Here is a 23,129-nt window from a genome sequence, read left to right as displayed (position 1 = left end):
AGAAACCTGTTCTTACAAGGCCCTTTCCCTGACCTTGGGTGGTTACTGTTTAATTTGGGCAGGAGATAGGGCTAGCTTGAGGCATGGATTTCCCCGAATAACCGGAGACAGAGCAGATTCTGAGGTTTACAGGTTTGGGGGGCCCCCACCACTCTGCTTGGAGTATATTCTTCTCTCTCCCTAACTCATTCTTTTAATGGTTATTTACTGGGCACCTGCCATTTGCCAGGCATTGTGCTCAATGCTTCCTACAGGGACTTAATCCCCCCAGCAACACGAAGGAGACACTGTCCTTTGTTCATTAACGCTGAGGCCGCTGAGACTCAGCAGTCAGGGCCCACCCACGGTCACACAGCTGGGCAACGACAGACCCGGGATGGGAAGGCAGCGCTTCTAACCGCAGTCCGGGGCCTCGGACGGCCGGGGCACCCCGATTCCTTCTGTCCTCGTAGTTCCACCTCTTTTCCTTTCTTCTCTTTCTGTCGTTTTCTCTCTTTTTCTTTCTCCCTTGTTCAGCTAGCATTGTCTGGGCCTGGGGCCTGCCTGTCTCCAGCCCCTGTCTTCCGGGCTGTGGATGGAGAATTGGGGCTGGGGGGAGGGGCAGCCCCTGGAAGGTGCCTGGTTGGCCGAATTCCTACTTGGGGCCGGCTTGGTTCTCTCCCTGCAGGCCCCTCAGACCTCCCACCCTCCTGCCCCCGTCTCTGAGATGGACAAACAGGACCATACACACTCTCGGGCTTCTTTCGGTCCTAAGGTTCCTTGACTTGAACGTCGAGGTTGAATGGCATATCCGGGCTGATGGCCCTCAGTGTGGGTCCAGGCGCACTGGTGCCCAGGGGTCCCGTCCCGAGCCCCGGCGGGTCAGGGTCAGTCCGTTCCTTAGAGCACCTGGTTTAACCCACTTGCCCCAAGGCACGACCTCAGCCCGGGGGCTTAGAGCCTGCTCTTCCTCCTCTTCCTCCTCGTCCGTGTACTCCCCAGAAGCTGCCTTCTGTGCTGGGCACAGCGTGCACCTTAGGAATTATTTCCCAGAAAAGAAATTCAGAATGCCAAGCACCCTGTGGTTAAGGGTGGTTATCTGGGGTTGGGGAAGATTCTAACTTATATATGTTATATATTAATTTTTTTAAAATTTATTTTTTAGAGAGGGAAGGGAGGGAGAAAGAGAGAGAGAGAAACATTAATGTGTGGTTGCTGGGGGTCAGGGCCTGCAACCCAGGCATGTACCCTGACTGGGAATCGAACCTGCGACACTTTGGTTTGCAGCCTGCACTCAATCCACTGACTACAACAGCCAGGGCTATATATATATTTTTAAATCATGCATTACTTGGGCCATATAAAAATTCCTTTTTTTTTTCCTTCTTTCATTATAAAAATCAATCAAGTTCTGATAGAGGTAAAAGACCTGGAGGGGGGAGAGCGAGGGAGTGTGAGGGCGTGTCTAGGGGTCTGTCCTGCTGTCCAGGCCTGGGGGGTCTGGGGGGCAGTCTCAGGCCGTGGGAACGTTCAGAGAGTGGGCTTCCTGAAACTGGAGGGGTGGGGGCTTGGCTCATCCCGAGAGAACTTAAAGGTGGGACCCGTTTGCCCAGAGCGATGACGCACTGACAGGCCAGGTACACGGAGGCCGTTCTTTGGTCCATTGGTTCCTCCCTCCCACGTTCACTGAGCACCTCCTCCGGGTAGGGCCGGTGCTACCGCGGGGACCGCGGAGACGCAGGTCTGCGTAGCCTCGCTGCGGCTCCCTGCCGGGCAGGGTGGCGAGTGTTCCTTGGAGTGTCCCTGAACGAGAAGTCATTTCTGGGGGGGAGCTCGATGGGGTGCGGGCCGGAAAGGATTCCTCCTCCACAGATTGTGAAGTGAACCCGAGGACTGGAGGGCGCGAGGATGCTAGAACCCCACCCCCGTTCCGCTGACCCTGTGTTTTCCAGGGCTGGAGTGGGCGCCTCCGCGGATCCGGGACCTCAAGCTGCCCCAGCCTCTCAGGCTCAGACTGGGATGGAAAAAGAACCACAGTGACTTGGCGGAGGCCGGGCTCAGGGGCGGGGCCCCCTCAGGGGAAGCAGTGCCAAGGGTGGGGGCGGGCAGTGGCGACAGCCTGAAAAACGGCAGGTGCCGCCACCTGGGGCCCCTATCTGCTGATTGCTGGGACAGGACTCCCAGGTGGCAGCTGTTACCTCTCAGGTGAGGCCTGCCAAAGGGGGCTGGTCTGGGGGCTGGTAGGTTTCGCCTTAAAACCAGATGGAAGCACTGGGGGTTCCGAGAGGGTGTGGGAGCTGAGCGAGGGGTTTGGGGGCCAGGACTCAGTGGTGGGGGGAAGGCTTACTGAGAAGAGGGTGGGGGGTGGGGGGAAGGTTTTAAGGAGCTGTCTCCCTTCTCCTTCTTGGTCCCTGAGTCACTTTGGGCCTCGTCATCCCTCAGCCCGTGGCCTGTGCCTGGGCTGGAAGTCGGGGGGCTCTTGTGCGGACCCAGGCTGAGAGCCCTGTTCCAGCTGAGTCCTGTTGGTGGAGTGCCCTGGCCTGGGACAGCCGGCCCCCCTCTCACATGCCCGGAGCTCCAGGCCCACTCCCGTCGCCGGGCCAGCTGGGCGGGGGTGTGGAGCTTGAATGAGCCCCTTCCCTTCGGGTCCTTTCTCCTTCAGCTCTGCCGCGCTTTTCGCTAGGAGGTTAGGGATCCAATGCTCTGGGAAGGCCACTGAAAGGCAACGCTTAAGCTAGCATTCATTGCTAATGATGGTGGCATCAGGTGGCACGTGGGGGTGGCATTCCCTAGGAAATACACTTCAAGGACGCCGCCGTGCCCAGAGCAACGTGTCATCCTGTCACAGCTGGAAGGGACCTCAGCCTTGGCAGAGGGCACCCGGGCTTCTGTAGTACCACCCACATCCACCTGGGGGCAGTAACTCCCATCTTAAATCCACACTCCAGGGCCCCATGGTTGCAGGCACCTGGGAGAGGAGGTGCTCTACCTAGAAAGCCTAGGGCCCGGGAGGCCTTGGGGCCCTAGCCCACCCTGGCATTGACCCGGTGGGGACACAGACCCAGTGGGACAGGGATCTGCCCAAAGCCACATGGGGAGTGCCCTGGCTCTTTCCTCGTCACCCCGCCACACCAGACGGTATGGTGGCAGAGGCTTGGGGTATCTTTCTGGGTGTGGCTCTGGAGTCCATTAATCCAGAAACTACACGGTTTTGGTGCCACTTCCGGCAACCGTGCTGTGTGCCCCGTGGCCCCATGGAGACTCATGTCCCCTCTGAATTGGCGAGGGGCGCCCGCTGTGCCCCTGGCCCTTGCCCACATCCTGCCGGCCGGCTGACCTGCAGGCCTCGGGGAGACTCTCTGGGTCTCCCTGTTCTTACCTGGGAAAGAAACAGCATCCCCGTCCCGAGCTGGTTGTGTGGATTCAATGAATGAATATGTATAAAGTGCTTAGACTAGTGCCTGGGGTTAGCGGGCGGACATCAAACTCCACCTCTGGTTGCGAAGAGTCCCTTCTCTCTGGCTTCTGAGACGACACTGAAGCCACCTCAGCAAAGGCTGCCCGAGCACCCAGGGGACCTCGATCTGTCCCCACCCCTGCCCCGTGCCAACCAACAAGAACCACACACACCTGAGAATATAGAATTTTTATCTCATTTTAGTTAAAAAAAATAATCGTACCACCGAATGAAGGAGTAGCTCTTTTGGGGGGAGGGGAGTGAGAAGAGAGGGGAAAATAATAAAAAAAAAGCAATAAGCCAAAAGAAAAAGAACTCTTTATATTCATCTGTATAAACACACGGCTAAGGCAGACGCAATCCGGGGCCGGGCTGCGGCACGGGGGCGGCGCCTCCTCCCAAATCTCCGCGGGTTCTAAGGCCAGAAAAATAAAACCTCTGCGGGTCCAACGGGCGTGTCGTGGACTCGGGGCGGGGGGGGGGGGGCGTCTTACTAAAATAAAGAGTTATCAAGTTTAGAAAGCGGCGACGCTGTCAGGACACACTGAAAGTTGCATAACTGCGGCCTCGGCGGCCACTGTTGGGACTGGGGAACGGGCACAGTTTCACGACACGGCAACAGACACACAGACACGCACACACGTGAGCAAGCACATGGGAGCTGCGTAGGACCCGGCGGTGGCACAGGGAGGGCTGGGGTCCCCATGCTTTTTCGGGGGAGGGGGTGGGTGTGACAGGACAGGTCCTGTCGCTGGTGACGAGGCGATGAATGTCACTCTGGGGAAGGATGGCATGGAAGGGTGGAGGGAGGTTCCCCGGCTCCCCACTGCCTGGTCTGTGCAAGCTTCTTAAAGCACTTCTTGGGTGCCTCCTGGAACATGGAGTCGGCACCGGTTTCCATCCCTAGGGAGGGGCCAAGCCCTCCTCCCCATGCTGCTCTCTGTAGGGCCCCTGGGACCCTCAGGCTGTCCCTGGGGCACCAGGGAGCGGTGTGTGTCTGCCCCCAGAGCCTCCCCTGACCACGACCTGAGGCATGGCCGGGGAAGTGCGGGCCCGTGAGGTAGATTGACACAGCTGTCCCCTCACCCTGCCTGGCCGGGCCCCAGAGCGCTGGGCTTGTGTGGGGTGCCAGGGCCCAGGCCCCTTCCCAAAAATAGAAGCCTTCCCCTGGCCCCTCTTGACTCCAGCAGGGAGGAGGCGGGGCTGGAGGAACAGGTGCGGGGGTGGGGTGCCCTGGTGCCTCTGATCAGATCCCTGGGTCCCACTCTACGGAGCCAGCCGCTGTCTGTTGCTCCCCCAGCCTAGGCAGGGGCTGAGGGCCCCAGGGGCAGGGCAGCCTGCTGGTTAGGGGCAGGTGGCCTCTGGGTAGGGGAGGAGGTGACAGGAGGAGGTGTGAGGAAGAGAGGGGGATGTGTGGAGGGCAGGCTCATGGGCAGAGCGCAGAGCTGGAGCAGGCAGGGGACAGCCAGGGGTGCGAGACGCAGGGACGCCAGGGAGCTCTGGGCCAGGCAGGGAGCCGGCGCTGGGGTCACGGCCTCAGGAACAGTGTGGCAGGGGGCGGGGAGAGGCCAGGCCACCTCTGTGAGAACCCTCGACTGGCTGTGATCACAGACATTGGTAGGTTTTCAGTGTGGTCCCTTCAGACAGAGCCGAGGATTCAGGCCGGGCCTCGGTTTGCCCGCCCTTGCCCGCCCTCGCCGGCCCTCGCCAGCCCGACTGGGCTCCGGGCCCCGGGCCAGGCGGTTGGGCCGCAGCCCCTCGCTACTTGAAGGTGGACTGCAGCTCCTTGAAGGCCGCTTTCCGCTGCTTCATTTCCTCCGCCTGCTTCTTCCTCTCCTCCTGCTCCGCCTTGATCTCCTCCTCGAAGCGGCTGGACACGTTGATGGCCTGGACCTGGAGTGGAGCGGGGACGGCTCAGGGCTGGAGGGGTCCTCCCAGCAAGGCACACGCCTCCCCTTCTCACTCGCTCTAAACCTGGTCCGGGCGCCACCTCTCGGAGCCTCAGTTTCCCCATTTAGAGCCTGTTGCTGAGTAACTCTGACCTCACGGGTTGGTGGAAAGAGGTAACACGTGTTCAGTGGCTGCTGCACGGCACAGCCCTGCACATGGGAACCTCTCACGTTGCACCCTTAACCTGCTTCTGTCCAGGGGAGCCCAGCTGCACACCAGTCCCACTGATGAACCCTGAAACATCCCGTCCGCCCTAGACGCCCGGCAGGAGGCGGGGGGTGTGGCCTTTGGAAGGACTGTTCCTTGCCAACGAAGGAAGAGGGAGAAGGAAGGAAAGGTGGGGACCCCGGAGCCCTGGTAGGGCAGGGCCTAGGAACCACTCGTCCCCTCCACCTAGGTGTGGGCTGAAAGGGGAGGGTGCAGTGCACGTAGGTGACCTCTGGGGGGCGTCATACTCCCTCCGAGCTGGGACTGGCAGGGCTAGCGTCTCCAAGAGGCCCCAGGAAGCACTGTGTGCTCCTGGGCCTGCTCCGCTATCTGTGGGCGTCGGCTCTTAGGCCTAGTCCTCTGAGTTAGTGGCCCTCTTCCAGAACACACAGCACACACTCACCCTGGGGGCAGGGAGAGACACGGGGCAGCCGGAAGGGGTCACAGCCTGGACGGAAGGGGGCAGAGGCCAGGAGCCCCACGGGCCCAGCCCAGCCTGGGAGCCGGCTCCCCACGTCTCATCCGCAGCCTTGGCAGGGGCAGGAAGGGCTGGGGCTGGCCCTCGCGCTAACCCAGGCTCCTGTGACACCCCAGCCACCCCTGTCCTTGAGTTAGTGTGGTCAGGGCACCCCACCCTGGGCCCTGCACATCCATCCACTCCTCACCTTGGCTTCGAAGAAGCTCTTGGCCCCCTTGACGCCCTCGGTGGAGACGTCGATCTCGGAGAGCCGGGCCAGCACGTGCAGCCCGCTGTCCTCCTGCAGCTCCCCGGCGGCCGCCTTGCGGAAGATCAGCAGGAACTGCAGCAGGGAGAAAAGCAGGGGCCGTCGGAGCAAGAAGGAAAGGGCCCAGTGTCCCTGGCCGCCCCTGGGCCCAGCCCGGCCTCCTTGGGGAAAAAAGGAGGCGTGCTCGCGGGACTGGGAGCCAGAGGTCTGGGTTCTTCTCCCTTCCCTCTCTGGGCCTTGGTCTTCCCATCTGCACAATGGGAGACCGGCGGACCCATCTTCTGCCCTCCTGGGATCCGGGGCGGCCGCGAGCCCGCTCGGTCCACACTCAGCTCCCATCAGGGGTCTTGATGACGTGGCCTCGATTTACCTCCTGCCTTTGTCCCCAGTGTTCTCCAAACTAATCTGCTCTGGATTCCAACTACTGAGTCCCAAGGTACACGACTGTGCCCAGTTTACCCAATGAGGAAGGTTCAGGGATAAGGAAACACCCTGCCCCGGATCTCAGCACCAGAAATCGACAGAAGGATTTTAACCCACGTTCTGACTCCAAACCATTACCCTGAGCTGCCTGCAGCCTTCCGCCGCCTCCTCTGTGCTGCCTGCCAGTTCTCCGGGGCCACCCTGGCGTTCAACCCCATGCCGCCCGGGCCCAGCTCCTCCTGGACCCACAGTACATGTCACTCCCTCCACCTGACCCCTCTCCTCCTGAATCACAGCCTCGTGTCCCTTCACGCTGGTTTCTCCCGCACCCCCGGAGCCCACGCAGGGCCAGGCAGGCAGGAGCCACTCCACTCTGTACGTGCTCACTACCGGAGCAAATGGATGTCCCTCCTCACTTGAAGCAAACCTCCTGGGCTCAAGGCCGATCACCCAAGGACAAAGGAGGGCTGGACTCACCTCCCGGAAGCTGAGCTTGCTGTCGAAGTCCTCGTCCACCTCCTTGATCATGTTTTTCAGGCCCAGGTGGGTCTGCGGGGCCCCGAGTTTCTCCATCATGAGCTTCAGTTCCATCAGGTCGATGAAGCCGTCCCGGCCGGCGTCGTACCTGTGGGCACGGGGAGGGAGGCCTGAGGACATCCCGACACCTCACGTTTGACCATTCAGAGTGGTCACAAGACGCAGTACGAGGGTTCAAAGGGCACCTCCCCCAACACACCGTCCTATCACAGCTGAAAGGCAAAGCTGGAGTCCTGATCTGTGGCCTAGCTACTGCTTGGTTACCTCTGGTGATGGGGAACTCACCACATGGCCTGGCAGCCTCCTACATGCTAAACAGTACTGTTTTGGACATGCCTGCTGCAAAGGAAACCGAAGCCAGCGCCTCCCTGTACTGAATGTGACATGCACAAGCAGGGAGAAAAAACTCACAATCCCACGGACGCACAGATTGGGAGGGGGGGCTCTGCCGTTAGCACCCCTGACCACCTCCAGGGACATCCCTGCCCCCACCCAGGACACAGGCAGAAGGTACCACGGGTCACAGGGTAGGGCCAGAGAGGGCCACTCCTAGTTGTCCCGGAGGCGGCTGGGGTGTGCCGAGGGGACAGGTTGTGCAGGACTCGGGCAGTGAGCGAGCAGAGGGGACAGGGCAGATGGTTGGAAAGGATAGGAACAGAGACCAGGTGGCTGCAGTGTCTCTGCCTTGCCCATTTCAGGTGACCTGTCTTCTACCACCAACAGCCTAGGGAAGACAGGGGTGGGCTACGGGGTGGACTCTACACGCCCCATCTCCACTGGCCTCCTCGAGGTAGGAGCCTGGTCAGAGCTGGCCCCCGAAGCCGTCCCCGGGCCGGTGGGGGTTGGGGGTCGGCCCTGCTGGTGCCCGGAGCACACAGCTGGGCAGATGCGGGGTACTGTTCAGACCAGCCGGGCCCTCCCATCAAGCTAAGCAAACACCTGCCTGCCGGCCACCTGCTGGGCTTGCGAGTAGTCTCGGGGCCATAAAGCCGGGCCTTCTGAGCCTCAAGAAGCCTTGGGCAGTCCCCAAAGCCTCAAGCTGGCCGGGTGACAGCAGTGTGACAGGGGTGGGGCTGCAGACACCTATGCTCAGGGAGATCGGAGGTCACCGTAAACACACATCTCATCCCCCCACCCCTCCCTCCTCTAGTCACGCACGAGCCTCACGTGACTTTGGACACCTAACAGCAACCACTTTTTGGTATCTGTCCTTGTGGTGCCAGGAACCTTATATACCGTATTTTACTTAATCCTCAAAAACCCTTATTTTTTAATGGAGGCTCAGAGAAGCTCAGTGACCTGCCCACGGTCACACAGCAGTAAAGGAAGGAAGGAAGGAGCTGGGCCATACCCCACCCCGCCCCCCGCCTGCAGGCTCATAAAGCTGCACATTTGCTCAGTGCCCAGCACCGCCCCCCGCTGCAGGCCCGGGGCTGCCAGCAGAACAGAGACGCCTGCCTGGAGCGCCGCACGGAGCATTTGTGCGAGGGGTATAAATAGTTCGCGGGCAAGTGAGTCAGTGGTTGGAGACGGTGCAGTCTCTGGGAGCCCGGCAGGGAACGCAGGAGCCGAGGCTTCCTCCCCACAGGGCTGGAGGGCCTGCGGGCAGTGGCCATCGCCGGGCCGGGATGTGATGGGGCCTTGTGGGACCCCAGAGGGTCATGCCGGCCTAGAGCCTGTGGTCCAGGCCCCCTTAGAGCTGGCGGGGCCCTGCAGGGGGTTAGGCTGGGGCCCCTCCCTTCACCTTTGGAGCCCATCTGCCAGCTGGTAAGGGCCCTGGGGGCTGCCGCGTGGCCCTGAGCGGCAGGTCTCGGTACATACAGCTCTGTGCACAGCAGCCCTGGGAGGGGGTCAGTTTTTCCCACCGTGGGGAAGTCATGGGGACTCCCCTCCTCAGCGCCTCTCAGGGAAACAGAACTCCTAGCACTTTCTAAACTTGGGCTCCAAGAAGGGCAGCGACGACATGTCTGGGCTGGAGTAGGCTGCCTGGTGGGTCCCAGCGGCCCGTGCCATTTGAGCGTCCAGCCAGGGCTGAGACCCCCTGGCATGAAGGCGACTCTCACAGGACCGAGTTCACACACGCCAAGCACCTAGCACAGTGCCTGGCACAGGGAGCTGCCTCTCAAAGGGGCAGCTGCCAGCACTAGAATGAGATGTAGTTTTATTAAGCTCCTCCCACGTGCCAGGCATTTTCTCTTGACAACCTCAGTGCTCAGCAGTCCTGGGAGGTCAGTAGCATGTCCACATGCGGCTGAGGAGGGGACAAGGTTCGCAGAGAGGACACGGGCCCTGTAACCAGCAGGCCAGGGGTCCGGACCCCCAGCCCCACGATTCCCACACTGCGCTCTCTCCGCCGCCCTGCGGCGCCGCGCCGCGCCCCTCCCCTCCTGAGCCCAGCTTTATTTACTGCTCAAGTGTCTGGGTTTCCTGCCGCAGCCAGAGGTGGCTCAGTTTCAGAGGAAGTGCAGATAAAATGTCCAAACTTGGACGAAATCTTGGGCTCTGGATTTCATGATCTCTGGCAGCTCCTGGGCCTGGCTGGGCTGCAGCCTAAACCGCGGCTTGAGCCGCTGCCGGCCTCAATGAAGGGTCAATCAATTACTGGGTCTGAGCTCCATCTTGGGCCGGCTCCAGCCCCCAGGGGGGCAGTGTGGGGGGCAGGCCACAGTGCCAGTGGATCAATAGCCGAGGTGGGGGGGGCATGATGGAAGTCAGAGAGGGACCAGGTGCTGGGGTAGGAGTTGGGCTCCTAGAGATGACACAGGAGAAGGCTGGTCCCTTAAGACCCCCCTGCCCTGCACCCCGGGGGTTGGGAATCCACCATGAGCCCTGGGCTCTGATGGGGATGTACCCTGGATCCATGGATCAGCCAGGTACCGGGGTTCACCTGAAGGTGACCCTGACAGTCTGTGACCGCATCGACTCTGCCACCTGCTGGCTGGGGGACCCTGGTCAGACCACCTGTCCCCATAAACCTCAATGTTCCCATTTACACCATGGATGCCAAAGGACGCATCTCAAGATCGAGACAAGGATGAAAAGAGGTCCTTAGCACAGGTCCCGGCCCGCAGCAAGCACTTAATTAACACCCACTCCCTATACTGATGAAAGTAAACCACTGTTGTTGCTACCTACCTTGAGCATTAAAGATGAAGTAAGGTTATAGATATCAAATGTCTAGTACATCGTAGGTGCTTAAAAGGTGCTAATCTCATTATCAATAACAGTGGCTTCGAGAACATTCTGTGTGTCAGATACTATTGCTCGTAATGGTGTCAAAAGTAATAAAAAATACATCGGTTTCTCCCCTGGGCACCAGTCCTGAGGGGGCCTGGCTGGGCGGACACCCTTGCCGTAGCCCGCCCGGGAGGCAGGGAGTGGACCAGATGTTCCCCAGGTGCCCCGGCACCGCGCCCTCCCCAAAAGCCCCACTACTCCCCCCCAACCCCCAGGCCTGATTCAAAGACCCTGCCACGTGGGGTGGTGGACACGCAGCAGGACAGGGCCTTTCGCTCTCTCGCTGGGCGGAGGGAGAAAGGAGCCTCAGTCCCAGGTTATTCTCCTGTCCTTCCTGACGGGCAGGGAGGGGACAAAGGGGGAGACCGTCACCGTGCCACCAGCAGGCGGATGACCGGCCACACAGGAGGGAGCGACGCAGGGGAATAGGCACATCCCAGGGAGGCCGGGGAGACCCTCACCCCTCGGTCCTCTCCTTGGGCTGGAACTGAGGCTGCCGGTGGCTCAGGGGACCCTGCGAAAGAGTTGGCACACGACAGCCACCTGGACGGCCCGCTCTACCCGCTTCGTGATATGGGGGGACACTGGGGCCCACAGTGGGCAGCAACCAGCCCGGGGTCACACAGTTGGCGAACCCCAAGATTCCAACATCTTTCCTCCCTGCCCCTTCTTCCCGGTCCCACGGAGGGGCCCGAATTCTCAAGCGCGCGGGGCTGGGGCGGCTGGCCGAGAGCCTGGCTCGGGGCGTGCCTGGGAGGACCAATTCTGTCCGGCAGGGCTGGCAACAAAGCGCCTGGGCTGGGAGCTCAGCACTTTTCCCCAGCACCTGGCACCGCGCCCACATTCCTACCCGCCTCCCCCTGAATAGTTCGCAACAGGGAGGGCTCGGCAGCTGCCGCCCCGGATGCCGGCGACAAAAATCCCCTCCCATCATCCGTCCTTGAAAGTGGAGCAGCCAGCCGCCACCCAGGCAGGCTTGGCTCTTTGGGCAAAGCAGCGCCCCACCCCCCACCCCCCACGCCCACCCACCAGCTCCTCCTCCCAATGGCTCTGATAACAGGGAGTCTCGGGTGGGGCGTGGGCAGTGGCTGGCTCCTACAGGGGTCAGTACCGCCCCCGTGTCATGCGATATTGTTAGTGCCTGCTCTCTGCCGGGCACTTACTAAGTGCCAGCACCTGTGCAAGAGATTCACACCAGCTCCTCACAGAATCCCGAAGCAGGTAGGACCGTCCCCGTAACACAGATGAGGCGGCTCGGGGAGGAAGTGACTTGGCCAAGGCCACGGTCGACAAGGACACAGCCGGGATCCGATCCCAGGCCGGGTGCAAACACACACCTTTAACTATTACACGCTGAGCCCCGAGGCCTAGAGACCCTGCATGGAGAACCTCAGGTTGGGGAGGGGGACGACTGGGGGCCACCTTATCCAGCCACGTGTGAGATTCCAAATGCGGTCTTCCTGCATGGCGTCTTAAATACCACTGAGGATGGGGAGCTCACTACTCCCCTCAGGCGGCCCATTCCGGCCTGGGAACTGCCCAGGAGGAGGGCGACCCTCACACACGACCCCCTACCCGCCAGCTGTGCCGTGCGATCTGAGTGCAGAGTGAGGAGTGACCACAGCTGCAGCACGGGGACCCCCATCCTGGCTCTTTTGCCAATAGCCCCTCTGCCCATGGGCACCCCCAGGAGGACAGGCAGCTGGAGACGGTGGAACTTATGGACCAAGGAGTTCCCCCCAGGACCACCTGGCTTTGGTCTCAGCATTCACAGACCCTGGTCCTTCCCCACCCTGTCTGGGGGGACCCAAGTACCTCCAAGGCCTCTATTCTTTGCCCTGCAAAATGGGAAGGCCGGGCAGGAATATTCTGGAGGACAGAATTCTGCCTGGCTAGCTGTTACAGCCAGCACGGCTCTGCCTGCCTCCCCCACGCAGGTGGATGCCCACACGCTGGGTGATGACTGCCCGGCACCGCCCCACCCCCACCCGGCCCGGCCTCCAGCGCGGCTGCCTGACTCATGCGGGGAAGCCCAGCTGCTCACTCACCACTTCCTCTTGTCCTCTCTGCAGAGTCTGAGCCGAGACCTGTCACCCTGCGTCAGCCAAGGGCGTGCGCGCGTACACGCCCGTGCTGCTCTCGAGATCAAACGGGAGACCCCAGGCCGATGATGGCAAGATGCTGGGGGCCGCCAGGGCTTGGGGACATCCTACACTGCGGCTCAACCACTTCACGCTGGCCCGGGAAGGACAACTGCCTCCACGCTTCGAGTCAGCCGTGGGCTTCCCTGCACTGCCTCCTTCCCCGCCCGCCCTCAACGGCGCGTGCACCCGGTGGACCTTGTGAACATGCACACTCTCATCTGCGTTTCCACCAGCTCCTGGGTGCCTCGGGGGCTGCTCTACTGGGGTCCCTTGGGAGCAAGGGACTTGGAGCCGGACGGACCCCATTTCACACCCTATCTCGGCTCCTGAGGAGCTGTGTGGCTTGGGGCAAGTCACATAAAGCGGCCAGTCTTACAGGATGCTAACACCCAATTCAACAGATAAAAGTGCCCGGAACGGAGTGGCCCTTTTAACCAGAGGAGGGCCAAGGGCTGGGAAGGGCCGGAGCTGGGTCCCGCACTGGCCAGGAGCATGGGGCCCGCCTCCCGGCCAGCTGCACCTTCCTGGCACGGAACCCTCCTCACTCCTCTCCAGTCCCTGAAAAGCAGAAGTCAGCCCGGCAGAAAGCTGCTCGGAAGTCAAAGGGAACTCGGCTGCTGGAGGGTGTGGGACTGTCCCTGCTGAGGTGGCAGTGACTCCCTCCTCCAGCGGGGCTGGGCTCCCTTGCAGAGAGGCCTCTGGCCTCCCCCAGGCAGCGGGGCCTGCACTCGGGCAGCTGAAGCCAGGCCTTGGGCCCAGAGGGCAGGAAGGAGGGGTGGGGGGGGCGGGGGGGAGTGCAAACCAAAGGGGAACCAAAGCCCCCTGGGGGGTGGGGGGAGGAGAAAGGTGACTCAGAATCAGAGGAAAGGAGGAAGCGCAGAAGGGGGGCTGGAAACCCTCCCTCCCCCGACAGCTGAGCTCCTGGCTGCTGGGGGTGGGAGGTCCCAGCCTCTGTACCCCCGCACAGGATTCCCTCCACCCCCAGGCTCTGAGAGGCCCCTGTCCCCCAGCCATAGACACAGCCCTCCATGGCCCCTGGAGCTCCCGGGAGACAGACCTGGCTCTAATCCTGCCACCTCCTTCAGCCTCAGTTTCCCTATCTGGCAAACGGGGTGATGGGACTCACCTCACCGGGTGGGTGAGAGGGTTACATTCAATCTCTGAAATAACGTAGAGGGGCTCCTTCGGGGACACCTGGACCTGGGCCCCCACTGAACAGGGCGAGGGGCGGGGGCTGGCCGTGGAGGGCCCAGTGGCAGGGCAGTCCTCCGGAGACCTTCCGGTCCCCAAGGCGGAAACGGACGGAACCTCCCGTCTCTAGCCCTGGGGGCCCATCCCCTGTCCCCCAAAGGCCCCTATCCACAGCCCCTCTCTGGGACTTTGAGCTTCGAGGGCGGGAACTTCACTGTCCCCTTAGTTTCCGGGCCTCGCCCGCAGCAGGAACTTAGTGAGATAAGCTGCTGGGTGAATGAGCTAAGGAGCTAAGGAGCGGACCTGAGGTTTTTTAGAATCCCCACCTACGTTCCAAAAAGCCCACTGACCAGACCCCAGGGTGGGCTCTACAAAGCTCAGGCCTTTCGCACGGAATCCCCAGAACTTCACTTGGTAGTTCTGCCCGGGGAGGGGGGGGGCAGCCGTGTACCCCGCTCGGAGTCAGCCGCCCGGCGGTGGCATCGGGCTCTGGAGGAGTCAGTCCGCTTCAGTACCACTCCGGAGCTGCTGTCCACTCTCCCCTGCCTCCCGCCTTGCACGTCATTGAGTGAGAGTCCATTCCCGTCCCCGTTTTTGTTATTTATCAAAGCATATGTGGCTGTCAATCAGAGCGTCTGTTCAGCAGGAGAAAAGGGCTCTTAGGTTGGGCCCCTGTCACTCCGGCCCAGCAGCTCCGTGGGGGGTAAGTGGAGCCAGGCAGTGGCTTCTGTGGCACTCCCTTGGTGACAGCCCAGACCACCACCGCTGGGGCTGGGGGCGATGCGGACAGGAACTCAGTAAGTACTGACTGGATGCCAGACGCTGGGTTAAGTGCTACGTAACACCCCTGTGAGGCGGGTGCTGTGGTTCTCCCTGCTCTGGGGCGAGGGACCGAGGCTCAGAAAGGTTGCCGTGTCCTGCCCCAGGACCCAGACCTGGGATTCAAACCCAGGGCCGCAGAGTCCAGGGCCCCACCCTTAACCACTGCACCGCACGGCCTTCCAGAAAGGAGCGGGGAGGGGCGGCACTCGAGCAGCAAGGGTGTGGGCAGGCGGAGAGGAGGAGGGAAAGGTGGGCAGGGAGGAGGCGTCCAAACAAGGAGAGGGAAGCCTGCCTCTCTGACGCAAGGGGTCAGGAGATGGAGTGGCTGGGGACGAGGCTGGGCAGGCAGGGAACTAGGGCATCGTCCTCAGATTCCACGGCAGGTTCAGAATTACACGGCTGCCTACGTCTCTGGCAGGTCTTGGCTTACAAAACCCTGCAGAGTCCCATGCAGGCTACTGCCAGCCAGGGTCCCCCCGCTACCTGCTGAAGCCCTCTGGGGCCACACCCTCTGGCCTGGAGGGTTGCCTGAGGGACGGGCAGAGAGGTAGGGTGAGGGTGGACCAGAGGGTGGCCTGAGGCCGCACAGGGAGGGAGGACTGACTGCCCAGGCTCCACTGACGTGGCGCGTCCACGTGCAGGCACCGTGCGTCACCTGCTCTGAGCTTCGCCCCCAGACGTGGGGACCACGATCCCTGCTGGCCAGACAAGGATGCTCTGGTTCAGTCATTGAAAACCTCCTGTGACCCTAAGCAAATCACGGCACCCCTCTGGGGTCTCAGTTTCCTCTTCTGTAAAATGGGGAGGTGTGTCCCTGGCGGAACCTGCACGGCTGTGGCGTGAGGCCAGGGATGGTGGCAGAGAGCCCACCTTCCCTCTGTCCCCTTTTCCCTCCCCCACCTGCCTCCTCAGGCAGGACCCGCTGAGGAACACGGAACAGAGGGACTGGAAGACCTGGAAGGCAGTTCTGCGGTCTGGCAGGGTTCAGGACCCCTCAGAAATAAGGTCGCTGCCAAATGACCTCTGGGGATCATCAGACAGAGCCTGCTCCTTTTACAGATGGGAAGCTGAGGTCCAGGGAGGGCAGGCAGACCTGCTAATTCGGGGGTGGAGTCAGGACTGACGCCCAGGCTCTGGCCACTGGGCTCTGACAGACAGACGGCTCCTCCCCAGGAGAGCTGGTTCCCTGCCCCCTGCCCCGGGAGCGGGAGGTGGGAGCCCCAGCGGAGCCCGGGCTGCAGCCCTGAGGCCCCGCCTGGGTCAGGGCTCACAGCCCCACTTGGGCAGCAGAAGCAGAACCGGGGTTTTGTCTTCCCCGAGAGCCTGGCTGCTGGCTGTTCACAGGCGGCCTCGAGGGGCCTGGCTCGGCGGGCACAGTGAAGCCTTGTTCCCTTGAATACAAAACCTGCAGCTTTCCATTCAAGCCAGCGATGCCCCCCCCCGCCCCCCCGGCGGGAGGCACTTCCTTCCCTAGAAGTCCAGCTCCCTGGCCCCTTCCTGCCCCCTCGCCCCTCCCAACGCCCCAGCAGCCAGCGGGAGCTGTGCCAAGAGGAGGCTTGGGTTAGGGTTCAGGTCCCCCAAGTTTCACCAAAGTACCCTCGTCAAACTAACACCACAAAGGGCCTCTGCGAGAGGTGAGCTGGCTCTGCAAAGGCAGCTTGGAGACCATTCCCCCTGTCGGAAGCCCCTGGCGGTCTAGCTGCAGCCTCCCAAGTCTCCCTTTTTTTGGCAGGGGTGCTGTGGGAGCCTATGAGAAAGGACGGATCTAGGGGAAAGGAGCAGGCTGGCGGCAGGTGGGTCCCTGGGGCAGAGCATCACCCACGGACACAGAAGGGGCTGTTGGAGGCGCGTGCTTTTTCCCACGTGGGAGCAGGTGGCTGGGCCGGGAAACCCGGAAACGAAGAGCATGGGTTTTGGAGTCCCAGCTGTGGGTTCAGATCCTGGCGAGTTACTTCCGTGCCCTGACCCCCCCCCCCGCTGTGCCTCAAGAAGGATGATGACAGCCTTGTCACTGGCTTGCTGGGAGGAATCCCGAGCTCCTTAGTGATTCGCTACTATTACTACAGGGATCTTGGCTGCGATAAATATTGTCGCCTGACCGGGGCCGGCTCTACCAGGAAGTTCTAGGCGAGGAAGCTACACCCACCCTCAGCTCAAGGAACTTTCAGTCTATTCCTGCCAGAGTTTTGGGAAACTGTCATCTCCTGGATATCCTGGAAATTTCCTCCTTGGGAAGTCTGCTCTCCTGACTGTGCCAACCTCTGGCTGGGAAGAGACTGCAGAAGAACTCCCAGGAAGTCCCTGGAGTCACGGGGGCGGCCTCCCAGCCCCGGCACTCGCCCGCGGAGGCCCAGAGGGGAGTCCAGGACTGGTTTTCCCCCAGGTTGGCCCCTGGAAAAGTGTGGGCGCTCAGCCATCCAGGTCTGGGAACCAGAGACTCCTCCCCTGCTCGCTGGGGCCAAATGCAGAAGCAGCAGCTGCGGCAAGTGCGAGACGTGGGAAGAGCCTTTCTCAAGCTCTGGGGTTGCAAAACACCACCTTCCTGGGCCTCCTGCTCGAGGGCTGGACAGTCAGCTGCCTCCGGTGCAGACACACTTTCCCCAGCCCGCTCCCCGCCTCCCACCTCAGGCAAGGTGGGCCCCCCGCCCCTCCCCTCGTGGCACAGAGACCTCCTGACTCCTCCACCCTCGACTCGGCTTCAGGATAGTTCCGCCTCCTCCCAGACACACTCCAGACCAGGACTCCTGGGCTATGTCCCCTCCAGAAGCCAAGGGCAGGGCACCGGGCCACAGGAGTGGGAAGGGTATCAAAGGGAGGGGGGTGCTGTGTACCTCCATCTCCCCTCAACCACTCCCCCAAACATGGCTGGAGGGGGGGAGTGTGGCTGACCACCTCACTCTCAACTGGGTCCACCCAGGGATGGACCAGAGGGGCCCTGAAGCTCTCACTCTCCAGTCCCTCAACAGAGATATTAAGGGTGTTTGGCCAGGGAAGGGCTGAAGCCCACCCACCGGGGGATGCCTTGTCCAACCTGCTGGGAATACAGGGTGTGGAGTTATACGGAGTGAAGTGTAGGGGTGAGAGCTGCTGGGAAGTGAGCGAAGTGCAGGGCAGCTGGGACCCCGTGTGGGGAGGGAAGGGGGCACACAGGAGCAAGGAGGGGCACAGGGAAGGGATGAGGACAGGAAGTAGAGGGGCAGCGACTGCAAAGCTGCCAGGTGGGGGGTGAGCGCAAGAGGAGGGAGGGGCAGTGTGGGGGAGGTCATTAAGACCTTAAGGGATATTTGCATGGGTGGGGGCGTGGGGGGAGGCTGCACATACCTGCAAGTGGGGGGCCGGGACTGAGGGGTCCCTCCTTAGGGAGGCCACCTGGGGATCAAGGTTGGGGGCCTGGCTAACAGAGGGGTGGGGTAGGGGTGGGAGGGGCTGAAGGGTCTTTTACCATAGTTTGCTACCAGATGCTGAGTAACTGCACAGAAAGAGGGGGAAAGTGGGGGACAGAGGGGCACGGGGGTCTGAGACAGGCAGAGGAAATGAAGAGACCCCCAAGGAAAGGAATGTGTGTGGTACGGGGTGCAGGAAATGGTCACCTCTGCCCAGGCGCTGGGGGGTGGCTGTGACCAGCGTTTGTTGGGTTGGGTTGGGGGTAGGAAGGGAGGCCACGAGCTCCTCAGTCTCGGTGTGTGCGTGGGGGCCGGGGGGGGGGGGAGCGTCACTAACAGGGTAGGGTCCTAGGCCAGCGACCCGGGGTGTTCAGACCCATGTATGTGGTGGTAGTGGGGACTCGCCGGGACTCGTGATTACCTAGGGAGCCGCTGGGTCCCCCACTCGGTGTGCGTGAGTATGGTGCACTGGGGGCGGCGTCACCTAGCGAAAGGGTGACAGGGGCCGGGGATCCCCATACCCATATGTCTAGTGGGGCAGAGGGTTCCCCAGCTCACGATGACCTGAAAGGGGCCGTAGGATCCCCACCCCTGGTGTTTTGGGGTTCGGGGGAGCTAGGCTGGCGGCAGGGGTCCCGGGGCGGCTCGGGGCCAGGGGTTCGGGGCCCGAGGCCCGCTGCGGGTGGGTGGGGGGGCCGGGTCGGGCAGGCACTCACTGCTTGAACATCTTCTCCATGTCCTTGATTTGCTTCCTGGAGAACTCCTTGAACTCGGTGTAGGGGTTGAAGACGCGGCGGCTGGGCGACTGGGGCTCCCCGATGCCCTGGTTGAGGTCGGCGCGCCGCAGCAGCTTGGCGCTCAGCTCGTCGTCCGCGCTGCCCAGCGCGTCGGCCGCCTCGTCCTGCGCCCCGGACGCCGCCGCCGCCGCCGCCCCGTTCAGGCCGGGCTGCTCCGGGGCCTCGCCGCCGCCCTCGCCTTCCATCTGCAGCCTCCGGCTCAGCTTGCTGGCCAGCTCGTCCGTGGCCATGGTGGCCCGCGCGGCGCTCGTCTCGGCCCGGCCCCTGTCGCCGCGCGCCCGCACCGCCTCTGGCCGCGCTCTTCCTGTTCCTGACACTCCCCGCGCCAGGCGCCGCCCCCGAAGGTGGGACTTACGCCCCTCGGGGCCCGCCCGCTCCCCGCCCCCGCTCCTGGCCCCGCTCGGCGCGCGCGGGCTCGGTGTCATTCGCTGGGGCTCCAGTGTGCTGGTGGCGCAGTGTGCTGGTGACGCCGAGCCCGCCACCCGCCACTCCGTGAGACTGGGGGGTCTCCGTAAAAATCCATCCCCCGTCTCCATTCTCAAAGCGCCAGCCGAGCGGGAGAGGTCGGGCTGGCGGGAAGGAAGAGGGGCTCCTTCCCTGCAGTTTGGGTGTGGGTCGGGGGCTTCAGGGTCGCCGTCCCCAACCCCTTCTCTGGAATCTCCACGCAGTGAAGTCGTACTCTGTCTGGAGTCCGAGGTACCCTGTCGGTTGTCATGGAAACGACTCGTTGTTACACACTGGCATTGTCATTGGGGGTTGTACGGGTGTGAAGAAGGTGGCCCCGGTGAGCGGAACCCCCGTTTAGATTTAACCCCAGCGGGAGGTGCTGCGTCTTTTGGAAAAGGGTGGGCCAGCAGCTGCGAGGGAGATGGGGCCGGGCTCCGGTCCTGGAAGGTGTTGGGAGACAGGGGGAAAGCGAAAGGGCGAAGGGGCTGGTCGTCTCTCCTCCTGGTCCAGCACATCACACAGATGACTTGGCAGAATAGCTGCTGGGCCACGCTGTCGCCTGTGCCTCTGCTTTAGGGAAACCGACTGGACTATGTTGATGCTGCTACTTCAGCGACGGCCCCAGAGGAGACATGTCCTCTCCAGAGGCTGACGGGATGGGGTTTCTCTTCATGGTCAACTTCAAACTGCAAAGCTATGACCTCCAGCATAACCCCCCCACCCAGGCTGGGAGGTGTGTGTGTGTGGGGGGGGGGGTGTGGTTAATAACTCAGAGTCCCAGACAGACAAAACTGACCCCTGGGGCAGGGTCCCGAACTCTGCGTTTTAACAATCACACGAGGAAGCTCTGCTCACTGAAGTTTGAGAAGCACTAATCTAGAAGGAGGACTGTGCTTTGTGTTTATTCTCTAAAATGTTAGGATGATGTCGAAGACCCCCGTGCAGAGACCCCTCCCAGTGGTCAAGGTGCAGAGAAAAGATGGGCACAGGGCTGAAGAACACCCCATCCTCTGGAGGTGGAGAAGCACCTAAGAAGGCAGAGCCGGCAGTGGCTACAAAGTGATTTGCTTGAACAGACCACCAGCTGATATAAGTCGAATTGCCAAAGTTTAATAATATTGTTGAATTAATTTAAAAGGTATTTAGAAAAGAGTGAGATTGAAGGGGAAAGAACTTCAGCGTTCAGAAAACATGAAACTTTGATTAATTTATTTTTGAGATTGTTTCTGAGCTCAATAAAGGTGTTGAGGTTAAATAACTTGATGTTGTTTTTTTTAAAGCTTGGAATTAAGTCTCTGTTGGTCTCGGGCAGTTTGGCCTAGTTACTTGCAACCGACAGGTTTCCACACCTCCCACACCCGGCCTTGAAGGACGCAACAGAAGGACAATATTTTGCTTTTTATTGGATGCAAAAGACTAGGGACAGGATGTAGATGGAACTTTAAAAATCTTGTCTGCAGACGTTCAGGTTCGCCAAATTCTTAGCCTCCTTCACAAAGCGCATAATTACTTAAAAAAAAATCTGAACCTCACCTTGCTGTAACATATAATTTATCATGGGTCTGCATGAAATAGGGCGCCTTTATTATGAAAGGCTTTGCATCTGTTTGGCATGGGAGCACACTTTTAACAGGGAAGAGATTATGTGAGGGTTTGCGTTCTTTTTTTTTTTTTTTAAGATTTTCTCTCTATATATTTTTAGAGAGGGAAGGGAGGGAGAAAGAGAGAGAGAGAGAGAGAGAGAGAGAGAAGCATCAATGTGTGGTTGCTGGGGGTTGTGGCCTGCAACCCAGGCACGTGCCCCGACTGGGAATCGAACCTGTGATACCTTGGTTCGCAGCCTGCGCTCAATCCACTGAGCCACGCCAGCCAGGGTGGTTTGTGTTCTTTAAAAAATATATGTGAAATACCTGCTTCGTTTGAATTATTCACACGGGCTGTGTGTATTAAACGCCCACTTGGCTTGTGTGGATACCTCCCTGGGGAGGCAGGGCCCGGCCCCTGATGCACACAGGTGGGAGGATTCCTGATCATCACCTATTGCATCCAGTGAAAGGGGAGTGGAACGCCCAGGACGAGCTATAATAAGCGGGTGGAGCTCAGGAAATGCTGCCCGCGGAAGGGTGAGCCCTTTACAACCTCGGGTGGGTTTTGTCAGCTCCTCCGGGTGTTAGACTTCTGAGGCTCTCGAAATGCAGAAGGGGAGCTCAGGCTGCCCAGTGCTCTGAGCTGGCGTGTGCCGAGCTGGGCTCTGTCTGTAATAAACAACCACCGCTCTGCTCTAAAGCCAGACATGCCTGCTGGGCGCTGCGTTTTATTTAGACACTTCCCTTCTGAAGCTTTTGAACTTCAGGAAGAGCACTTCTTTAGAAATCAAAGACGCAGTGCCGAAAGGAAAAGCAGGGATAAGTGCTGAGCACGGATCAGATCGTGAGACTCTCAGGAACTATCGGTTGGCTGTTCGTTTAGAGAGATCGTTCTCGAATGACCCTGGCTCTGCGTCCCGAGCTTGGATTTGGGCAGAAAGAAACGATCGGGACTGGTGACGCACGACAGCATTTGGTCATGTGGAAAGAATGATCTTCAGGGAAAATCACACCCTCGGCAAAGGAGTCGTAGGGGCGGGGCAAGCGAGAGCCGACTCTGACAGTATCCCGGGGCGGAGGGAGTGAGGCTGCCTTAGTCATCATTGACTTCTGTTTCTCTCCTTCCTCCCACATCTGCTTGTGTAACTGTCTTTTGGGGAGGGGGGAAGTCGTGCTAAGAAAAACAATAGCACTTTGAAACACAGGGAGGAGAAGACCGGGAGGTTGGAAAGAGCTCTCGGGTGATGGATGGGGCAGGTGGGGCCAGTGTAGAGGGGCGTTTCAGAGCCCGAGAGAGCCTGGGTGGGGGCGGTGGTCCTGCCACCCTGAGACGCTGGGAAAACAAGACGGGGTGAGGGAGGCCGGCAGAGATAAAGTTGCCTGAAAGTGCAATACACAATTAGCACTTTATAAACACCAGCTTACTAATTAGTCATCGCAAACACTCTGTCACCAGGAAAGCCTTGATGGATTGAGAAGGTACACAGAGGTCAAGATTTACCCCAAAGGAGCTCAAGTACTCCTCTGGGGCGATTGGAGGGGTGACAGCAGGGCATGGGGGGCACAGCCTGGCTGGTCTCAGAGGCTCCCTCCCTCCTGCCGGGTCCGGAAGCTGTGGGAAGGGTGCGCCGGGGAGGGAAGGAGCCATGTTGGGCAGGTGCTTCTGGGACACGGATCGGGGCAGGAGGTAAAGGGCACGATGGGGACAGCCGCGCGACCTGTTTGCAGGTCATTAGAAACCCAGCCGTCTATCTATAGAGCCCTCTTTTTGTGGTTATCTTAGATGCGATGAATCTACCTGAACGCTGAGATCACCTTTCAGATTGGTTGCATATGCTCAACTGGGCAGCCTGGAAAAAGCAAACACCCACAACAACAGGCCCTCAGCGTGTTCTCTGCTTCTGTTAAACCCCGGGGCAGTTCACTGTCCAAGTCCACCAGGCCTGAGCTTTAGCCTGTTTTAAACTCTCAGAGTCTGTGTGTGTGTGTGTGTGTGTGTGTGCGTGCGCGCACACCTTGTGCCTTAAATCCCAGCAGGGCTGCATCTGAGCTCCCTGCCCTGGGGACCCCTTCCAGAGGGGGCGATACACTGGGCAGCTGATGACGATTTGTATGCCACACTGAAAGCAGTGTGTGTCCCCATCCCGGCAGCCAAGTCATATTTATGAAGTGGGCACCGGCCACTGGTTCTGGGATTCTTCTGGTCCGGGGCTGGGGGACGGAGGAGGAGCAAGACTTGGCAGT

At 60.7% G+C, this 23,129-nt stretch overlaps 1 protein-coding gene across 1 annotated transcript; it reads right to left on the bottom strand.

The window, feature by feature from the left end:
* Positions 1-3,736: 3,736 nt before the first annotated feature.
* On the bottom strand, positions 3,737-19,159 carry EFHD2 (EF-hand domain family member D2). The gene is made up of 4 exons (XM_045859091.1): positions 18,772-19,159; positions 7,219-7,366; positions 6,259-6,393; positions 3,737-5,329 (listed from the first exon to the last, which is right to left on the bottom strand). The coding sequence occupies exons 1-4, from the start codon at positions 19,080-19,082 to the stop codon at positions 5,198-5,200; spliced, it is 726 nt and encodes a 241-aa protein (XP_045715047.1). The 5' UTR covers positions 19,083-19,159; the 3' UTR covers positions 3,737-5,197.
* Between the last annotated feature and the right edge of the window lie 3,970 nt (positions 19,160-23,129).

Source organism: Phyllostomus hastatus, unplaced genomic scaffold (genome assembly GCF_019186645.2).
Source record: "Phyllostomus hastatus isolate PE091 unplaced genomic scaffold, TTU_PhHast_1.1 phas_scaffold_182, whole genome shotgun sequence".
Lineage (NCBI taxonomy): Eukaryota > Metazoa > Chordata > Mammalia > Chiroptera > Phyllostomidae > Phyllostomus > Phyllostomus hastatus.
Note: the sequence above shows the minus strand (reverse complement) of the source record. Positions and strands in the feature narration are given on the sequence as shown.

Bases quoted from the DNA above. Each gene is read 5' to 3' on its own strand.
- EFHD2 (XM_045859091.1), bottom strand. From the start codon at position 19,082: ATGGCCACGGACGAGCTGGCCAGCAAGCTGAGCCGGAGGCTGCAGATG. The intron at 6,394-7,218 runs GTGAGTCCAGCC...TCCCTGCTGCAG, and splicing joins GCAAGCTCAGCTTCCGGGAG to TTCCTGCTGATCTTCCGCAA. The intron at 5,330-6,258 runs GTGAGGAGTGGA...GCTCCACTCCAG, and splicing joins AGAGCTTCTTCGAAGCCAAG to GTCCAGGCCATCAACGTGTC.